Source organism: Pelophylax lessonae, assembly GCF_965119305.1.
Source record: "Pelophylax lessonae genome assembly, chromosome: 5".
Lineage (NCBI taxonomy): Eukaryota > Metazoa > Chordata > Amphibia > Anura > Ranidae > Pelophylax > Pelophylax lessonae.
The window spans coordinates 178,535,632-178,557,457 of record NC_138772.1 but is presented as its reverse complement, the minus strand read 5'-3'; the positions used below and the strand labels follow the sequence as shown (position 1 = coordinate 178,557,457).

The 21,826-nt window shown below is 39.6% G+C and overlaps 1 protein-coding gene across 2 annotated transcripts in view; it reads right to left on the bottom strand.

Moving 5' to 3' along the window:
- MYRIP (myosin VIIA and Rab interacting protein) overlaps positions 1-21,826 on the bottom strand; it is a 738,605-nt gene that overhangs the window by 5,632 nt on the left and 711,147 nt on the right. For both annotated transcript variants that reach the window (XM_082258148.1, XM_082258149.1), the window contains 3 exons: positions 9,832-9,993; positions 4,437-4,541; positions 3,058-3,118 (listed from right to left, as the gene is read on the bottom strand). In XM_082258148.1, the coding sequence (XP_082114274.1) occupies positions 3,058-3,118; positions 4,437-4,541; positions 9,832-9,993 (328 nt within the window). The remainder of the gene's footprint in view (positions 1-3,057; positions 3,119-4,436; positions 4,542-9,831; positions 9,994-21,826) is intronic.

Sequence of the window (21,826 nt, the reverse complement as noted above, 5' to 3'; positions counted from 1 at the left end):
GTAAATGTCCTTATATTAAAAGTGAGCAGCTACAGTATTTGTAGCTGCTGTCTTTTAATTTATTTTTTTTACAGACTGGAACTCCTATTTAATTATCTTAATCTGGCTCTGTCAGGGATTATCATAAATGACTGTGTTGAAATTTTGATTTAGAAATCTACTATGTCATCTAGAAAGCTGAGAAAAATAAAAAATAAGGCAATATAGGGCAACATTATCTTTCAAGCTAAACATTACATTTATTAACCACTTGCGGACCAGCCGCCGTAGTTATACTGAGGCAGGTCGGCTCTGTTACGTGAAACGACGTACCTGTACGTCGTTTCGTGTAGCAGATAGTGGGGGCATGTGCGCGCCGGGGGCATGCGCGCCCCCTGAGGAACGCGCACGCTCTGATCGGCTAGATGGGGGGCCAGTCAGCGGGTCTGGCGGATGCGATATTCGCCAGGCACCCGCGATCACTCCCCATGGAGACAGAACGACGAACTGCCAATGTAAACATGGCAGACCACTGTTCTGTCAGTGATGAACACAGGGATCCCGTGTTCCTCTTATTTAGGAACACAGGTCTCTTTGTTCATCCAGTAAGTAAATCCTCCACACAGTTTGAAAGCATCCCCTAGGCACACATCTAACCCTTTGATTGCCCCTTGTGTTAACCCCTTCCCTGCCAGTGTCATTAGTACAGTAACAGTGCATTTTTAACACTGATTACTGTAGTAATGTCACTGCCCCCCCCCAAAAGTGTCAAAATTGTCAGTTAGATGTCCGATCTGTCCGCCACAATGTCACAGTCCTGCTAAAAATCGCTGATCGCCGCCATTACTAGTAAAAAAATAAATAAATAAAAAGGACATAAATCAATCCCATAGTTTGTAGACGTGATACCTTTTGCTTAAACCAATCAATATACACTGATTGGGATTTTTTTTACAAAAAAATGTAGCAGAATATATATTGGCCTAAATTAATGAAGAAAAATTATTTTTATTTTTTTTTAATTTGGAATGTTTTTTAGCAAAAAGTAAAAAATGTTTTTTTTTTTCCAGAATTTTCGCTATTTTTTTGTTTATTGCGCAAAATATATAAACCGCCGGGGTGATCAAATACCACCTAAAGAAAGCTCTATTTGTGGTAAAAAAAAGGACATTAATTTTGTTTGGGTACAGCGTCACACGACCACGCAATTGTCAGTTGAAATAACGCAGTGCCGTATCGCAAAAAATGGCCTGGCCATTAAGGGGGTAAAACCTTCTGGTCTTTAGGTGGTAAATGAGAATAAATGTTTAATAAAAATACACTATAATGTAATTTCCCTTTTAACTAGTATTTGTCCATTGCATTTCTTAATTCTCTACACTCACTTTTCACACAGGGTTTCGCATCTATCTGGCTGAATTATCCCACTCCAGGGATGCACTACCTTTCACGGCAGGAAGAGTGAACTGTTTTGTTTGGAGTTGGAAGTTTCTGTTTTGTTTTATTCTGTCTTCACTGGACATTTATGTGCACATATCAGGCACAGTATACACTTATGTTGGCACTATTAATGTTTGCTTGGTGCACTTTTTATAATATTGCATGATTTTACTTTAAAGTCACATTGTTATTGTGCATTTTCATAATTTTTTTTACTGAGTTTTTTTAGTAAGCGCTGTTATCCGCATGAAGTAATATACTCTCTGCGGACTTATCTTTCATTTACGGTGATTATCTGCAGTAAATTTTACAAAAAATGCATTACACTAAAGTCAATTCACAAAAAAATTTTGTTAATTATTTTGTGGTCTAGCCACTTAGATATTTAAAGCGGTAGTGTCCCCGTACAAAAAAAAAAAAAAAAAAGACCCTGCAAGACAATGGCATAATGTGCTAGTATGCATTGCATAATAGCGCATTATGAAATACTTACCCTAGAACGAAGCCCCCACACGGTTGCCCAGATGCCACTAAGGTAGCTGTCATGTTCCCTCGGGGTCTCTTCTGGGTTCGGCGGCTCCGGTGCTGTGAGTGGCCGGAGTCGCGATGACATCACTCCTGCGCATGCACGTGGCAGTTCACTTTCCGGCAAGTATCCGGCAAGGAGCTCTGAAGGTCCGCCGGACCTTCAGAGCGCATGTGCCGCTGGTGTCAGCGGCTGCATCCAGGGTGAATATCTCCTAAACCGTGCAGGTTTAGGAGATATTAATTATACCTACAGGTAAGCCTTATTATAGGCTTACCTGTAGGTAAAAGTTAAAAAGCGGAGTATACTACCACTTTAACAAATCTATAAAAAAAAGAACTGAAACATCTAGGAGTACTATTACTACTGTGGCTAAATGTGACAGCTCCAACTCAGATCTAGCATTTGTCAGGGAGCTGCCATTCACTTACTCCTAAGCTTCTAACACCAAGCGACTCATCCCTGCCTGGCTCATTCAGCTGAAAGTCAAGGATTCCCGGCTAACAGGTGATTATAAACAAAGGACAGCTTGGGAGTTCCCCCAATAATTCGTACTAGATCCTTCTGGTCTGGTTTGAGTTTTAGTGCCGGTTCACACTAGTGCGGCTGCGGCAATCGCATGTAATATCGGAGTGCACTGCTCCTTCATTACATGCGATCGGTGGACTTCAATGCAAAAAAAACAAAACAAATATTGTGACATCTCCAGGTCCCTGTCGCTAAAGTAAACAAAGGGGCAGGGGCACCAGAGTGATAGCACTGACCAAATAAGGAAATGTCCATATTTGGTTAATGATGTAATTGATCATGATGATGAATTGATGTCCATGTTTGGTCAATAGTATCACCCAGGTGACCCTGCCTCTTTGATTTCTTTAGCAGCGGGGACCTAGAGATGGGGGACCTAGAGATGGGGGATTCAGAATTTGGGGTCTGCTTCTGGGATAAATACTGCATGAGTTATTTTAATGCAAAAATTCATGCTGTATTTATCTTGGTGAAATAACCCCAATGTTTTATTGACATAATTAGAATGTTGCCCAATTCATGGTGTAGGGCTTTCAATAAGGTTCTACTAAATACCATTATTGTCGTGTCGTGCATTACATTACCTTGCAGAGGAGTTGCTGGTAGTTTTCGCCGTTGCTGCCTTGAAGTGTCTATTGTTTGAATCTGCTAAAGCAAATAAGAAATAATAATAAGATATAAATTAGATTAAAAACTCTTTCCCTGCTCACAAAAGAATCCTATACCTGCCCATCACCCAAAGACGCTAGCAAAAACCTGAGGCATTCTGGGAATGGAAAGGGGTTATATACCGTTGTGCAACCACCAAAAGGTATAACCCATGGTAAAAGACTGAATCCCGTCTACTGTGTGACTAAGAAATCGTGTTCCGCTTTAGACCATTTTCACATCCCCACTGTAAGTTAAACAAATGCACACAGCTATGTTTCATGTGTAATGAAGAGTTCAAGGTCACTAAAATGTGTGGGGATCATTGTAAAGTATAGTGTTACATTATTCAACGTGGGGTCATTTATTAGGTTTGCTGATTTAAAGACTATTTAGAAAAGCCCTGTAAACTTTCTAATACTTTATTTGTAACAATGCAGAGTACAGAGATTGGAAAATTGTGGGCTTTGAGAAGCAGCAAATCTAATGAAGGATGCCACACAGTCAAGCGTACCATATTTATTACTTATACCACACACTTTAACACATTCAAAAGTTAAAAAGTTAAACTCTAGGAATTCAGGCACTTTGTATTGTGCAGGCATACTAGGGGTTAAGTCCTATGAAGTGCATGCCACCTCCTGGATGTATCACTTTTATTTACCTGACAGTTTTATGGTAGCTCTGAGAGTGCACACTCCAGGGGCTCTAGGAGAAGAGACGCTGTCTTCTCTACACAGCAGCTCAGGCTGCCCCTACTCACTGCTGCCAACAGAATACAAAGCCTTCTGTGAATGGGTTCACATAACACAAAGCACTATGTGGTTGGGCAGGAGGAGGCACAGCAGCTGCAGGAGATGGGACCAGAATGTCAAGCATCAGAGCTCCAGTATTATGCGAGAGCTTTACTCCCTAGAGCTCCATAAAACTGGCAGTTGTAAACAAAAGAGATAAATCTGGGAGGTGACAGTTACCTTGTTTAACTTAATTCAGAGTATGCCAGCACATAGTACAAAGAGGCTGAATTCCCTGAGTCCAGTATAAAACTTGAGTTCTTAACTTAATTTCCTTAATCCTGTGTGTGCTAATCACAAGTAGTTTATCCCAAAGGGTAACACAGCTCGATGGTTCTTTACAGCCAGCCACATATCTTACCCACCCAAAAGCAAAGTTTTAGGGGTTTATCTGTGGATCTTGTTCCTACTTTTACTCATATCAGTTTATCATATTATGTACCTGTCAAATTACAATGCAGTGAAACAAGTAACATACATCTATGGAACACTTTACACACTTAAAGGAAGAACACTTATACCTGATTAGTATTCGTCGGTTCGTGTCTTCTTGTCAGCCGCACACATGGAGCAACATTTAATCCAGCTACACTGAGAGCTGATATTCTACTTTCAATATCTGAAATCTAAACAAATATTACAGATTAATGTATAAGAACTACAAGACCCATGCAAAATACTATAGTGGTATTAGCCGGAGTTCACATCTTGCATTAGTGTAAAATGTGGGTTACCACAACACATGTATCCAAGTGTGGTGCACTGCAGGTCCATTTATACAGAATGGCACCCCAACACACCTAGCCATTCCTATATAACTCACAAGCATTTTAGCCCATAACAATGCACAAATGTGAACCATCTCTGTTCTGTGATGCCCTGCTTTAGGGAAATAACGCAGGTCCTTTAAACCTAGGTTGCTCATAACAGACAAAGCTGTCCTCCAATGGATACCCCAGCAGATTGACTTGAGGCACTGAGGACTTTCATGGTACAGTATGAACTCACAATACATTGATATTATAAAAAATACAAAAGTTTATTACATTCATGTATATTAAAAGAATACCCCATAAAGGGGAAAATTAAACAAGATGGAAACAACAAGATTGTCCACTACAGAGCAGACAAACAACTTAGAGTGAAAAACAAAAAGATTCCTCTTATATAGATTGGGTATTGACTACGGTATCTCCCCCAAATCAGGGACCTCTAATAGTAAATCTCCAATCGTACTCTACATGTATCGCGGGGTATCTGCTTCTTCAGGAGTAGGCAACAGATAGACAGATAAATACACTTTAACGAATTAAAAAAACTAAACAGTAAAGTTAGCCCAATTTTCTATGTATAATGTAAAAGATGATGTTACGAATCGTGAGAGAATTGGGATCTTTATTCTGAGCAAAAAAATTGTGATTCTCATTTTATCCAGAATCGTGCAGCTGTAGTTCACATTTGACCATATTCTGGTGGTAAATAGAAATCTTGGTTGATAGACCACACAGCTTCTGCCAATAACTTTCAATGGTTGCAATTTCTGGCACTTAAGCAGTTGCATAGTGACATAGTTAATCTTGTTGAAAAAAGACACAAAGTTCGTCTAGTTCAACCAATAAAAAGGGGAAAACAAAAAAAAAACAAAAACATTTTTTTTTTTTTTTTTTTTACAATCCTATATACACAATCCTATACCCACAGTTGATCCAGGGGAAGGCAAACATTTCCAAATTGCTCCAGCAGGGGAAAAAATTCCTTCCTGATCGATCCCCCAAAAGGCAATCAGATTATCCCTAGATCAACTTTATCTATAAATGTATATTACAGTATGTACATTTAGGAAAGAATCCAGGCCTTTTTTTAAAGCAAGCTACTGAACTGGACAGAACCAGCTCTTGAGGGAGTCAATTCCACATCTTCACAGCTCTTGCTGTGAAGAAGCCTTTCCGTACTTGGAGATAAAATCTCCTTTCCTCCAGATGTAAAGAGACCCTCTTGTCCGCTGTGATGACCTTTAAATGAATAACTCAACACCAAGTTCACGATATGGACCACTTATGTATTTATACATGTTGATCATATCCCCCTTTAATCTCCTCTTCTCAAGAGAGAATAAATTCAGTTCCTCTAATCCTTCCCCCATAGCTGAGCTCCTCTATGCCTCTAATCAGTTTGGCTGCCATTCTCTGCACTTCCTCCAGTTCCCCGATATCCTTTTTGAGAACGGGTGCCCAAAACTGAACTGCATATTCCAATTTCCAGATGAGGTCTTACTAATAATTTGTACAGGGGCAAAATGATCTCTCTCTCTGAGGTCCATACCTCTCTTAATACAAGAAAGGTTTTTGCACTGGAAACTGCAGTTAAAATTTAAATTGTTACAATTATGCCCAGCTTTTAAAGTGCACCTTGCAGCTAGTCAACTGTTGATGTTTGTAGGAAAATAAAAAGTGGGAGGAGGGAACGCAAAAGAGGGCCCTCTAGCGTTTGGACATAGATGTCCGGTACCACATCCTTTTAGAGAAATTGCACAAAAAGACCCTATAAGCTAAGTAAGGACTTTGACGGTACCAATTAATAAAAAGTATCAAAAATGTATTTATACATTGATTAACCACTTGCTGACTGCCGACAGTAATCCTACTGTGGCAGTGCGGCTCCCCTTGGTCCAACGGGCTCGGCGCGCGCGCTGGAGGCTCACTCCCGCTGTTTCTAAACATAGCGGGAGTTGGGCCAGAGGAGGAGAGGCGGTGATTGGCCGATTGTTGGGGAAAGTGTGAGAAGACCCTCCTGCTTATGTAAACAAAGCAGGCGGATCTTCTCAGTGACAGACAGGAAGAGATCACAGGATTCAGCATAGCTGAACCTGCGATCTATGTCTGTGTCACAGAACCCCCCCCCCCCTCAGTAAGCATGAGGCATACATTTAACCCTTTGATCACCCATAGGGTTAACCCCTTCCCTGCCAGTGTCATTATTACAGTAACAGTGCATATTTATAGCACTGATTACTGTAGTAATGTCACTGGTCCCCCCGAAAGTGTCAAAAATGTCAGTTAGGGGTCTGATCTGTCTGCTGCAATGTCACAGATCGCTGCCATTACTAGTAAAAAAAAAAAAAAACCAATAAAAATGACATAAATCTTTCCCGTAGTTAGTAAACGCGACAACATTTGTGCAAACCAATCAAAATACGCTTATTGCGATTTTTTTTACCAAAAATATGTAGCAGAAAACCAATTTCCCTAAAATGTTAAAAAATTTTGATTTTTACATTTTTTTGGGAATGTTAAATAGCAGAATGTGAAAAATATTGTTGTTTTTTTTTTTTTTTTTAATTGTCACTCTTTTTTTGTTTATAGCGCAAAAAATAAAAATTGCACAGGTGATCAAATACCACCAAAAGAAAGCTCTATTTGTGGGAAAAAAGGACGTCAATTTTATTTGGGTACAGCATCGCACGACCGCACAATTGTCCATTAAAGTAACGCAGTGCCGAATCGTAAAATACGGTCTGGTCAGGGAGGGGGTTCAAATCTTCTGGTGTTAAAGTGGTTAAAATCAATAAGACATTCAATGAGGACATGACATAACACATAATTTCACGTACAGGTTACATTTATACTCCACAATATAAAATTGAATCATCACTCCTTATTGGATCGGGTGATGACTTGCTTGCTGCGACTTCCGACGCAGTTGCGTTTCACGGGTCATATGCCCGCTTCTTCAGGAAAGCAAACTACAGGCAAGCTCTACAATAGAACATATATGGTTAACAATTTTAATACTATGATTGTGATTAAAGTATGTGGCTTCTAATATGAACACTCCACATACCTTAGTATCTGTAAACATCAGTATAAGCTATTTCAAAACATTATTCATCCTATGGCCAGCTGTTGCCAACTCCCTCTGTTGATGGGGCAGTCCAAAAGGGACCTCATCCATAGGTCATCAAGGCTTAAATCGCCCATATGCGTCTTAGGATTAGTTATCTACTACAAAAAGTTTGTTGTATGGTAGTTTTTGTAAAAAATCTAGCAAAAGCCAACAGGTGTGGATTGAAGAGGGACAAGAGGGGGATTCCAAAAGTACTATAAGGTAAATAGCCCTATATATTCCCAACAGCTGGTCATAGGATGAATAATGTTTGAAATTGCTTATACTGATGTTTACAGATACTGAGGTATGTGAAGTGCTCATATTGGAAGACGCATATTTTAATCCACATAGTATTAAAATTGTTAACCTTATATGTTCTTTTGTAGAGCTTGACTGTACTTTGCTGTCCTGAAGAAGCGGGCATTTGACCCGTGAAATGCAACTGTGTTGTAAGTCGCAGCAAGCTAGTCATCACCTGATCCAATAAGGAGTGATGATCCAATTTCACATTGTGGAGCATAAATGTAACCTGTACATGAAATTATGTGTTATTTCATGTTCTCATTGAATGACTTAATGATTTTAAACAATGTATAAATACATTTTTGATACATTTTATTATTGGTACCGTCAAAGTCCTTACTTAGCTTATAGGGTCTTTTTGTTGATGTTCGTACCCCACTTGCTGAAATGCAAGGAGAAAAATACCTGTAGGGGGATAACAATATTAGAGCCATCTTTTCTCTGGCTTCTGTGGGGTAGGGGGTTTCTCCTTTGGTGAGATCCTGGGGGATGCTGAGTAATCTAAATCAGTGGTCCTCAACTTTGGTCCTCGGGGCCCACTAACAGGCCAGGTTTGCAAAGATAACTAAATGACATCACAGGTGATCTCATTTGCTGCTCAGTGATTGCAGTATTCTAGTCTGCATCTCCCCAAGGTAATGCTTAAAATCTGGCCTGTTAGTGGGCCCCGAGGACCTGAGTTGAGGACCACTGATCTAAATCATGGGAGAGGTGAGGATCCTGTAGCACAGGGCTGGGAGAGTCTTCTCAGTAGGATTTGAAGTACTCAGCATTCTTCAGATCTCATCTTTGCATAGGCACCATGGGTGGGAGGCAGTGGAAAGATGAAAACGCTATTTACCATTATTTTGCTTACAGGTTTTTTTTTTTAAAAAGTAGAAATTAGAAATGGTTAAGTAAGGGGGAGGCATAGGCAAACCTAAACAGTGGACCAGCAGCTCAGCTACGTAAACTTATAAAGAGTTCATAAATGCTTTAAAAATAACCTTTAACCCTGATCTTGCATAATACCCTAACCCTAACTGCTGACTCCAGTAGGAACCTTACCCCTAATCTAAGGCCTCGGACTCCCTTCAACCCTTCTTTAGTATACCTTCCTTGAACTACAACGTCAGCACCAAAAGCAACGCTGAGCTAAAATTAAACGATACCAATATCTCACCATTCTTCACCACTACATAAAACTGCAACAACAAAGTGGAATGCATTCCCACAAGAATTGCAACTCATTGGTATTTCAATCCAATTAAAATGTCCAATTTCCAAAACCAAACTTTGACTCAGAGATTTGTTTAATATGGTTAAAATATTTGTTTAATTATAGTTATGCCACTATATCTAATTTAGGTAATACAAACCTTCATATAAGAATTGATAAGATAAACACAGTCTCTTCAGACCTATTAATGGCAAATGTAATATACAGTAGCTGTGCATGCACCAATACTGCTAATCCTGAATGGATTCAATGGAATCTAAGATAAATATCTTGGATTCTAAGGTACTTAAATAGTCTATATAACATGGGCATACAGCCTCAGTTGCCCTGGGCTTTTTGTTTTGCCTTCCATTGAGTCTAGTAGCAGGTATTATATTATGTGAACTTTGTGGACTGTGGTCTTTTTTTCAACCTTATTGACTATGCCTACAAAGTGTTATTTGCCATAGTACTAGTATATGTTTCCATAAATGCTATTTTACGCTGCATCTATATGCAAAATAAATCACCTGACGCTCAGCGTGATGAACCTGGGCAGCTGCTGTTGCCACTTGATCCTCCAGATCGGCAAGTTCAATTTCTGTAGTCACACTGTTGATTTTGCGTGCCGAGTCCTCAATCTCATCCAGCTGTCCTTCCAACCCATAGACAGTGCCAGCTGTGAGATACACCTGCAATCAATAAATCAAATAGAGTTTGATTGCCCAATACTTTTGTGCTTGCAAACCTGGGGCCTAACCTACTGTCTGTTCGTTTAAGGTATCGCAAAGTCCTTTTTTAACTATAATAAAGATAGCAACATTTGCATTTAGGTGAAATCCCTTCCCCTCTTTAAAATGTACAAAATTATATATATTTACCTCTCTTAGGAACCCCACATAACCATAGATATTTTTTCCCAAGAGATATCCAGTTCAGCGCAGCAGACTATAGAAAGCTGCAGTCTTCTACCATAGCTAAAGTGTCACTTATGTATCAGGAATGAGCTGCAGAAAGTACTTCCAACATAATATAATCATATATATTATAGTATAATGTATATCCAATTTTAGTAATTCCAATATATTATATTTCCAGATAAACTGTTTTTCTGGAAATATTATCATGGGGGTTTTGATGTCCTAATATATTTAACATTAACGTTTTAAATTGAACGTGTTGTCTGAAGAATTAATTAAAATATTGGCTGCTTTAAAAAATATTATTTTCATGGCACACCACCTTATATGGTATACATATGTACTCTTGATTGTGTAACTTGAGATGGTAAGGTTTTTACGTTTGCTTAGTCATTCTTATACATCTTTTCTTTCTTCTTTTTTTTTTTTTTTACTGCAAACACTATAGACAAAGGCATCCAGAAACCTTGCAGAAAATAAGATATTTTACTGGATGCCCAAATAATATTAGATCTGGTAATACTGCGTGTATATCTTAAAATTACAGTTTATATAAACCCATGAACAAACATTTGATTTTAGATGTGAAGGATACATTAGTGTTTTTATGACTCTATAATTACCTGGGTATTCTGCCAGAAACACACTTCTTCTGCTAGGGAAACAACGCTCAATCACTATGTATGGAGAAGCAGTGCTATTACTCTAGGACAGGAAGTATGTTAGCAATACAGAACATCTTCCTCTATGCTCATCTCTGTAACATGGAAAGGGGGGGGGGGTCCTTAGTCCACAGGGAGAGCTTAGAAAAATGCTAAGTGATACCATCAAAGCACAGGAAGTTGAATGCGCTCACTAGATTTCTGGCAGGATCGAAAGGTATTGCAGAAATGTTACTGAGAACAGATTTATAACAAACCCTTTAAATTATATATTTAACAGAGCAAAGTGGAATAAATAAGAGAATTTGTATACACCTAAGACCTTATACTGTACATTATTAGCAATATGCAGCACCCTCCACAAAAACTGACAGTTGTACAACCTAAACTGTCCACTGAGAATGTTTTTACAAAACTCTGTATTTGTCCAGAGGAGTCAGTTATGCATGGATGTAGATGCATGCAGATTTCTGTATATATTTTTCTCAAAGTGCATGCCAGCCTTAAAGTGACACTGAACAATATTCTTTTACTGTGTAAAAATCTTGATTCTATCTGGAAATATTATTATGGGGGTTTTGGTGTTTTAATATATTTAACATAGTTTTAAATTGAATGTGTTGTCTGAAGAATGAATTAAGATATTGATTTAACAAAGGGATGCAGCGACAATGGAATAATGACAAGCTATTTGGATGTAACAAAGTTCTTAGGTGTAAATCAAAGGAATTTTGAAAAGGCAAGTCCCCACACAGACTGCTGTGAGCTGGAAACACACGTCACCATGGTGAAGAAAAAGCAACCCTGCTTACCAGATCATATGTACCCTCAAATTATAGAGAGGTCAGTAGAGGCACGTGAAAAGACCAGGTCACAAACAAGATGGTATTATACCAGATGCATGCTGTGTAGTCCAGATGAAGCAAAACTCCACATTCAAGGTCAGGTGGGCTTCCAATCCAGGAGCAATGAATGGAGCCAAATAGCTTAACCTCAGAGATATGAAAACTCTATTATGTTGTAGTAAATTTTAAAAGCATTTGATTTTTTATAAAGAAATACACTCACATTTGACGAAAACAAACAGGCATGTCAAAAGGTGGACAAAGATGGGCACGGCGTGTGGCATGCTTACATCATGTCGTCTGTACGGCCTTCTGCGTTTTGTCACATTTAATGTCATCAGAGGCATGTTGAGAAGCCGCAAGCATGCATATAAATAATGCCCAGCCCGGAAATGACCGGTACCGGAAATACCTGTCAGTGTGCCAGGAAACCAGACCACACAGGGATGCAGGTAAAATAAAGCAGTTTATTGGAGCAAACAACAATAAAAGCACAGCAAGAGGTGAGGAAGTGAGAGCAGGAACAAGTGGGGGTCAAGTCCAGAAGTGCGTAGTCCTCCAAGCCAGGGTAGATTCCAGAAGTGTGTAGTCTGCCGATGCGGGTTCGTCAGCTGATGTGGGGTCAAGAGCCAGGAGAGTTGTCAGGCAAGCCAGGTCATACATGGAGGAACATGGAGAACAGAAGACTGCTAGCAGAGATGCACCTTGGAGCACAACATAAGGGCAAGGACTGCAACCCATCAGGTAATAGCTATAGTCAGGTGTTCAGCATCATCACTGTGCGACACCCAGGCAGCAGGCAAGTGATGATGCAATCAGGGTTTATAAGAGGCAGCAGTCTGCACATGTCCAAGATGGCTGCCAACAGGAGGGCAAGGTAAGACCTTGATAATACCTCATTAGCTTGTGCTTTACAATGCGTTCCACTTGCGGGAAACGAAAATAAGACACAAAGCTAAATATTCTGGCACAGTAAGCGGAAAAGATTCAAACACTCCCAGCAAGGAAGTGGCCGATTAAATGTCCAAAATTCACTAATTCACAAATATAATTAACTGAATAACCTTGGAATACTAAAAATGTGAATAGATCTAAACCATGCAATCGCGCATGGTAAAGCGCCCACCAGTGGACTCTAAAATAAAATAAAATAAAATCCATGCTAGCAAAATCCACATACAAATAAATGTAGACTAAAAATATAATATAATAATTTCTAGTCTACATTTATTTGTTTGTGGATTTTGCTAGCATGGATTTCATTTTATTTTAGAGTCCACTGGTGGGCGCTTCACTATGCTCGTTTGCATGGTTTAGATCTATTCACATTTTTAGTATTTCAAGGTTATTCAGTTAATTATTTTTCTGAGTGAATTTAGGACATTCTATCGGCCACCTTCTTATTGGGAGTGGTTGAATCTTTCAATTTTTTCACTTACTGTGCCAGAATATTTAGCTTTATCTCCTTTTTTCATTTCCCGCATGTGGAACACATTGTGATGTGCAAGCTAGGGGTATATTTTTATTTCTTGTATGTGGAACGCATTGTGAAGCGCAAGCTAGTGAGGTATTTCCAATGCTGGTCATTTCCGGGCTGGGCATTATTTATATGCATGCTTGCGGCTTCTCGACATGCCTCTGATGATGTTAATTGTGACAAAACACATAAGGCGGTACAGACTAAATGACGCAATCACTCCACACACCGCGGCCATCTTTGTCCACCTTTTTACATGTTGACATGCCTGTTTGTTTTCATCAAATGTGAGTGTATTTCTTTATAATAAATCAAATAGTTTTAAAATTTACTACACCATGGTAGCGTTTTCATATCTCTGAGGTTAAGCAATTTGGCTCCATTCATTGCTCCTGGATTGGAAGCCCACCTGACCTTGAATGTGGAGTTTTGCTTCATCCGGACTACACAGCATGCATCTGGTATAATACCATCTTGTTTGTGACCTGGTCTTTTCACATGCCTCTACCGACCTCTCTATAATTTGAGGGTCTATATGATCTGGTAAGCAGGATTGCTTCACCATGGTGACATGTGTTTCCAGCTCACAAGCAGTCAGTGTGAGGACTTGCCTTCCAACATTCCTTTGATTCACACCTATGAACTTTGTTACATCCAAATAGCTTGTCATTATTCCATTGCGCTGCATCCCTTTGTTAAATTGTTTTATGTATGGGTGTATGATCAGACTCCTTCGTGCTGGCTCCCTACATCTCATTTAGCTAAATCAACTAAGTGCAGATATCTTCTTGTTTTTTCATAAGATATCGATTGCTTTGAAAATATTCTTTTCATAAAACTCCACCTTGTATGGTATATGTGTACTCTTGATTGTGTAACTTAAGATGGTAAGGTTTTTACGCTTGCTTAGTCATTCTTACACATTTTTTTTTACTACAAACACTATAGACAAAGACATCCAGAAACCTTGCACTTTTACCGCATGCCCATATAATATTAGATCTGATAATACTGCATGTACCTCTCAAAATTACAGTTCAAATAAACCCACAAACAAACATTTGATTTTAGATATAGTCATGGGCATCCGCAGAACTTTTTTCAGGGGGAGGCATAATTTTAAGGTCACCCATGCTCCGCCCCTTTTAACAATATCATTAAGGGGAGGGGCTTAGTCATTATACTTATTTTGAGTATTTATTTTTAAAGGGCAAACGTCAGCATTTATTTTTAAAACATTTGTTAACCTAAAAAAAAAAAATGATCCTGTTCCCTTAAAGCATGTTATAAAGCACAGTGCTTGTGCTGTGTAATTTGGCCCCTTCTATCACCTAAAATACCTGGCTGATCCTGACTGGCTATGTCCTCCCCTCTGTAAACTGACTATGGTATACCATGGCTGCTGTGTGCCCCTGTGTCTGTGCCTTATAAAAATAAGCCGTTCTTTACCAGTTTTCAATCGCCGCTCACGTGACCCGCCGCCTCTCCCCCTCCCCTGCTCCTCCCCTCCCGACTGACAACAGCGAGGAATCCTCATTCCCACCCACTGCAGGCAGCTGTCAGATGGGGAGAGGAGAGAGCTGATGAGTCACTTGAGCAGTGCTCGGTGCTCTGAAAACTGATAAAGAACGCCTTATTTTTTAAAACACATATACAGACACAGGCACACAGAATTATTAAACAGACCAGACAGGATGGTATAAAGTGGCTTAACAACCACTTTAAAGGGGAAGTTGAGATTCCAGGGGGGGGGGGGGGGCATTTGCTCCCCCTTGCCTCTACCTGCGGATGCCCATGGATATAGTGGATACATTAGTGTTTTTACAACTTACTCTAGGACAGGAAGTATGTTAGCAAAACAGAACATCTTGCTCTATGCTCATCTCTGTAACATGGAAGGAGGGGGGGGGGGGGTCCTTTGTCCACAGAGAGAGCTTAGAAAAATGCTAAGTACTGTACATTATTAGCACTATGCAGCACCCTCCACAAAAACTGTAAGCAAATCTGGCTGCCAAAGTACAAAGTTGTACAACCTAAACTGTCCACTGAGAATGTTTTTACAAAACTCTGTATTTGTCCAGAGGAGTCAGTTCTGCATTGATGTAGATGCACGCAGATTTCTATATATATTTTTCTCAAAGTGCATGCTAGTCTTGAAGTGACGCTGAACAATATTCCTATACTGTGTAAAAAACTTGATTCTATGCACCAGTTGTAAATTATACTAAAGCTGTAAGCAAAATAGTGCTGATTCAAATATCAAAAAACAACTCAACCCAAGTAGACATAAATCAAAATGGTGATACATGTAAACATGTGTATAATTATGATCCATCACCATTACCATAAAACAGTTTTTCATGCAAATGTCTGTAAATGAATTTGTGATACAATCCACCAATCATGTTTAAGTCCACGTGCGCATTTAAATTCGGTGAGAGCGGACTGTGTGACAGCATACACCTCTACCAATCCCCTATTGGGCACACGCTCACCTTATGTGTTGATCCTCATTACAAAGGTCTTATTTCACACCCATACACTACTTAAAGTGGAGTTCTGCCCCCTCCCCCCCCCCTTCACAAATTAAAAGCCAGCAGCTACAATGCTGTTACTGTAATTTTACTATTAGGGCACTTACCTGTCCAGATAACCAGCGGTGTCTTTACCCAAGCTGAATCTTGAATCGGCTCTCAGGTGCTGGCGCCGCCATCTCGGCTAAGGGACACTTACAGTAAAGCATTGTGGCATGGGCTGGCTGTGGGGGAAAGGGTGGGGAGCCAAACTTCTAGCTTATTGTCCCAGTCCATCTCAGGAGCAAGCAAGAGAGGGTGGCTACATTTCTACATACAATGGGACAATGTATGAACATAACCACCCTCCAACAGGAACCAAAGCAGGAAAGGGGTTACCCCTGAAGAAGAGGTTACAATTGACTTTTAAACGCGTTGGGTACTTACCCTTGTATCCAGTGGTCATCATCTGCTATATCTTTGTCATGTATTGTATATGGCTTGCTTTATTTTTAACATTATATATGTGTATTCAATAAATATATTTTTTCAATGTAAAATTATTGTTTTTAAACTGTGTTTTTTTGAAGTGCCTTTAAAGTCCCATCAACAGGGGAACTTTCCTGCTTCGGTTCCAATTATTTAGGGATGTGGCACTCACTTAGGAATTCTACCAAGAGCATATTTTCTATACCCTCTAACAGGATCACATCAGCAAAAATAAAAAAAAGTTTTGGGAGATACAGAGCAGGATGAGAGCAATAACAAAAGCAACTAAAAGTACTTTTTGAGTTAAAGTGATAATAAAGTCTTGGTTATTTTTGGTTAAAAATAAAAACATGTCATACTTACTTGCTCTGTGCAGTGCTTTTGCATAGAGCCGCCCAGATCCTCCTCTTCTCTGGTGCTCGTGGCCCCTCCCTCCTGCACAGTGCCCCCACAGCAAGCAGCTTGCAATGCCACTGCTCTGTGTGTCCATTCAGACACAGAGCAGGAGCTCGGCCTGCCCCCTTTCTCTCCTCATTGGCTCACTGACTTTGGTTGACAGCAGCGGGAGCCAATAGCCAATTCCAGACAGCCAAGACTCTCGTGCAACATCACTTAAGATAAAAAACCTTCTGACTTTAGAATCACTTTAAGAATACATAATTAAATGTTTTTTTTATTTTAAACCAGAGTTTAGTGTCATGTTAAATATATTTATTTCTGCATATTGTTTTTCATTTGCAGGTTGTTTTTCATACACATCCCCTATTAATTTAAGAAGCTTTTTGTGGCCATCTACAGCAATACTGGTGGTTACTATTACTGTTACTGACACCAATGACGGGTCTATCAGATGGAACTGGCATTCCCATCCCTTTACAGATCAAATACACAATGTAAAGGACAATATTAGTTCCATCAGTTTCCAAATACAGCATTTATCAATGCTTATCACATCCAATTTCTTTGTCTAAAGGGCCTAAAAGACGTTATCTCATTTCATGCATCCTCTTGAGGAAGTTTGAGAATAACCAGTGCATGGCAAACCACTGTTGCAAATGTACAATAATCCATAGCAGCCACACACACTTAGCTGAATGCTAAGCACTAGTGGTTTACTACTTCGTCACTGCTCCATGACTATGATCATCACTGAAGCAAATACTGAAAAACATGTGGAGGTTTGTTTTTTTAGCTCTAGAAGGTGGTAGACTAAAGCCTCTGCTTTATTAGTATTTTTTTTTTTAGGTGCAAGATCTGTCCTTCTTTAAAACTTCAAAGAAAATTTTTTAATAAAAGAAAAGCACGGCCAGGGGTTAGAAATAAAACAGCTCTCACCCCTTCTGTAGTGTTGTCCTCCACAGCACACCTTCTCCACAAGATGTCATCAGTCTCCGGGGTTGAAAAACACCCAGCATCGTTCAATCTATCAGACTAAGGGTATCCTGTGGATGCAGGGCATCATGGACCCAACTCCCCTGAGAGGACATCACCACAACCCTCTGCACTCATGGTCTAATGATGCAGAGAGTGGCATTGATGTTATTATATCAGTGCATCTAATATATATATCTGCATCATATATGCATCATAGCAGACCATTAAATGCTGGATAGTACTGATAGAGTACTGATAGAGGGTGCTTCAAGTGAATGACCTGAGGACTTTAAAAAAATGGTAAGTATAAGCATATACATACAAAGCCTAAAACACTGCTGGAGATATCCATGGAGTGGGGGTCAGCCAGGGGGAGAGACTGGAGCCTCGAGTTTGACTTTACTGCTGCATTCTTTGTAATACATATGAGATAAATTGTTAATGCAAAGTACAGCTGCTGGACTAAAGTACAGTTACTATACAGGTCCATGAAATAAAAAGATACATATTGTATAGAGTGAATCAGACAAAATGCTTTAGATGGTTGCTACTCTCCACTTTACGATAGTAAAAACTGCAATCTATTTTAAATGGACTATAATTGTTTTGACATAAGTTGTTTTTATTTTTAGGTTCATAAGCTTTAGACCCCGTTCACACTGAGGCAACCTGTCAGGCGACCTGGTCGCCTGACAGGTCGCCGTAGGTCGCCTGCCATAGAGAAGCTGTGGACCCGTTCTAATAGGAGCGACACAAGTCGCTCTGACTTAGAAAAAGGGTCCGGAGCTTCTTTGGGGCGACCTGGAGCGACCTGCATTGACTTCAATGTTATGAAGTCCGTGCCGGCCGCTCCGAGGTCGCGGTGCGAGCTGCGCGCCGCGACTTGTGAGGTCGCCCCGGCAAGTCGGATCACCCCAATGTGAACGGGGTCTCAAATCTGAAAGGTTTTTTTCGTTGTTTTTTGTTTTGTTTTTTTACTATACACACCACATGTAATCTTTATTTTACAAATACACATTTAATACATAGCATAGGATTCCCAGAGCACTATAGGTCATCTTAAAAAAAAATCAGTAGTTGTTGCCTTTTTGGCAAGATATCTCTTATTGAACCCCGAATGAATGGAAAAGTATAAAGCATGGGTGCTAAACCTGTGGCCTTCCAGCTGTTGCAGAACTACAAGTCCCATGAGACATGGCAAGGCTCCCAAAGCAAGCGTTACTGCAAATAGTACAATAGTATTCTCCTCCTCAGAGATTAGCTCTGAGAAAGAGGGGATCCCCCCTCAAAACACATCAGCCCTCTGGAAGGTCCAGAGCAATGCTATGAGGAAGGCGTAAAGCCAAAACGCATCAGCATTTGTCATGTTGTCATCGCTATCCATGTTGGAATAAAGAATTTTACTTGGAAGAAGACTTTTCGTGTGCCGGCTTTATTCATATAACATTTGGTTTGGACGTTCAGCCTGAGCACTGACACTTAGCTCTTTATCTTCCCACAGAGCGGTGGAGCTAGGGTGAGTTATTGTTTATGCCTTTTTTTGGTGTGCACTGGAATCTGGTGTGAACACCCATGCAATATAATTCCTGCGCCATTTGACACTTCGCGCTGCGATATGCGAACCAATCTGGGGGTGTCATGAACTTTCTATTGACACCCACAGTGGTTCTCATAGGGCAGTGTGAACTGCCTGTGAATCCTTTGCGATGCAGGAACCAGCACTGGAATTGTGCTGGTTCCCGCATCATGTTAGTGGGATCCGGTACTAAATGTTCTTGTAGATATGCACATCGTATTTTCGAATGTGTCCAGTTTATAATTACACTAAAAAAAAATTTCTATTACAAAGCATAGCTAAGGGAGGAAGGGCAGGAAGGAGTTTATTAGGTTAACCATAGGGTTAAAAAGAGTTGAAATATGAACACAGATACTTTTTTCACCATGCAGAATTACTTTAAGGGATGTTATGTGCATTTAAAGATGACCCCTTTGACCTGCTATGAATAAACCAGAGTAGTTACAATGTACAAAATATAACATTGTTACATTGTAATTGTTATTGAGCAGACACTGTTCTGCTTTTGTCAATTTATGCAGAAGCAGCTCTTGTGATTAAAACACATTCTGGTTGTCAAAATGACAACTAGGAACTGGTGGTAAATATAGCTAGAAATCTGCAGGAAGGAGCAGAGACTATTATACACCCACAAAGTATTTGGATAAAGTTTTTTGGGGGGTATGTGTCAAACACTCAAACGCCACAATCAATAAAGCGTGTTTTGTTGCATTACAATGTATTTCAACCTGGATTTGCTGAGTTTTCACGTTTTGTTGAATTTCCGACCACCAAAAAGTATGCTAAAATGTGGCAAAGTATGGATAAACAATACAAGAAAACATGTCACCTTTTCTTATACTGGATAGAAAGTAACACTATTGGTACTATAGATAAAAACAAGATCACCAACAGAGTGTGAAAATGATAAAAATAATAAATTAATAAAAATATAGTCCTAAGTCTTCGATAAGAACTGAAGCAAAGTCTTCTGCGGTTGTCTCTGATTATGCCAAAAAAAAAAAACACAGGGAAGTGCGCACTTTGCACAGTTCAACATTTAAAAAATCAAAAATTCGAATTAACAATGGTTACATTCACATTTTCCATACAACTAGTAGCACCTTGAATGCAGCCCCATCCTACTAAGGTGGGAGAACTGCTCACATCATGGCCAGTGTTGTCCGATGATTGCTCAGCATGCAGCTTCCTATGGAATATGTGAGTGTGACCAATTTTGATTTAAATTTTTGATTTATTAAAGGTTTATCTGAGCAAGGTGTGCACTTCCCGGTTTTTCTTTTCTTTTTTTTTTGCCTTTTTATAATGTTTGAATATGAACAAATCCTTAATATAGGATACCAGGCAGTATGTATATTGTGTACACACACATACACTAATGTAAAAATGAATGCTTGGCTTGTTATCATTTGCTCATTGTGCAAATGTTCTTCATTAATTGAAGAATTTGGCAATACACTTTCATTTCATTATGTAACTCAAGTATTAGAAGGAGTTCAAAACATCGCTTAGTGGCATCAATATATTGATTATACGAAAATTACAACATGTTATCTTTTTTTTACTTTGAACTTTATTGAAGCAGGGCGGTGAATGTGTTTATCAGTTAAAGCGTAACTTGGGATTTCCTTTGTATGTTTATTAGCTTAGACCAGTGAACTTCAAGCTGTGGCCCTTGGGTCAGATGCGGCCCTTTGCTTGATTTTATCTGGCCCTTTGGACACTATTCCTTTCACTTATACAAGGCCCTATCCCCCCCCCCAACAGTGGGGCATAATTGCACTTTCGTGGGGGAAAAAATTGGGAAATAAAGAAGAAAAAATATAGCATGTACAACTGCGATACAAGTCATATTGTAACTCAATGTTAATAAAAAAAAGACCTTTCCTTTTCAATCTGCAGCTCTGTAATTTTCTGAAAATGTAATGCATAATGGCTACCTAGTGGTGTTCTATACACAGAATGTGTACAGAACGCCTCCCAGAAACATAATTTCCTGCTTGTGTGATTGGCTCACTGTTTTTCCCCCGAAGTCTACACTAAGATACAAGTCAGATTTCTGGAATCCCCTGCAACAAAAATACATTTTTTTGTGAAATACTCCCAATAGGAAATCACATCTAAAGAGATGCAAGCCCAGCAGTTTTCTTCTTTAGTGCCCTGCAGGTGAAGCAGCTGATTGATAATTATGAAACCACCCCCCAGTGAGACTCACTTTGCCACATGGAAACAGACAAACACACAGGGATTTCTTTAGAATAGCAAAAGGTAAGAATCTGCAACAAAGTTTGTTAAAACCCTTGCAATGTACATAGATCACCCAGAGGGGAATGTTTTTTTCTCAACAAAAGTGAAGTTACTCTTTAACTTCTTTCTCTGACTGACACCAATGGTAGGGCACCATTCCTTCTACTGCCATTAATGATGGGGAACTATTGCTCCCACTGACAACAAGAATTGGGCACTATTCCTCTTACTGACATCAATGATCCCACTGATCTCCAAGCCTGAGGCATTTTCTACTCCTAATGGCCACAGTCTGGTCCTCCTATAGTCTGAAGGACAGTAACTGCCCATTTGTTCAGAAAGTTTGGAGACCCCTGGCTTAGATATATAGTCATTTTACACTTTATATGAGTGCGTAGGTCTGGTGAAACTGTGCTAAGCCT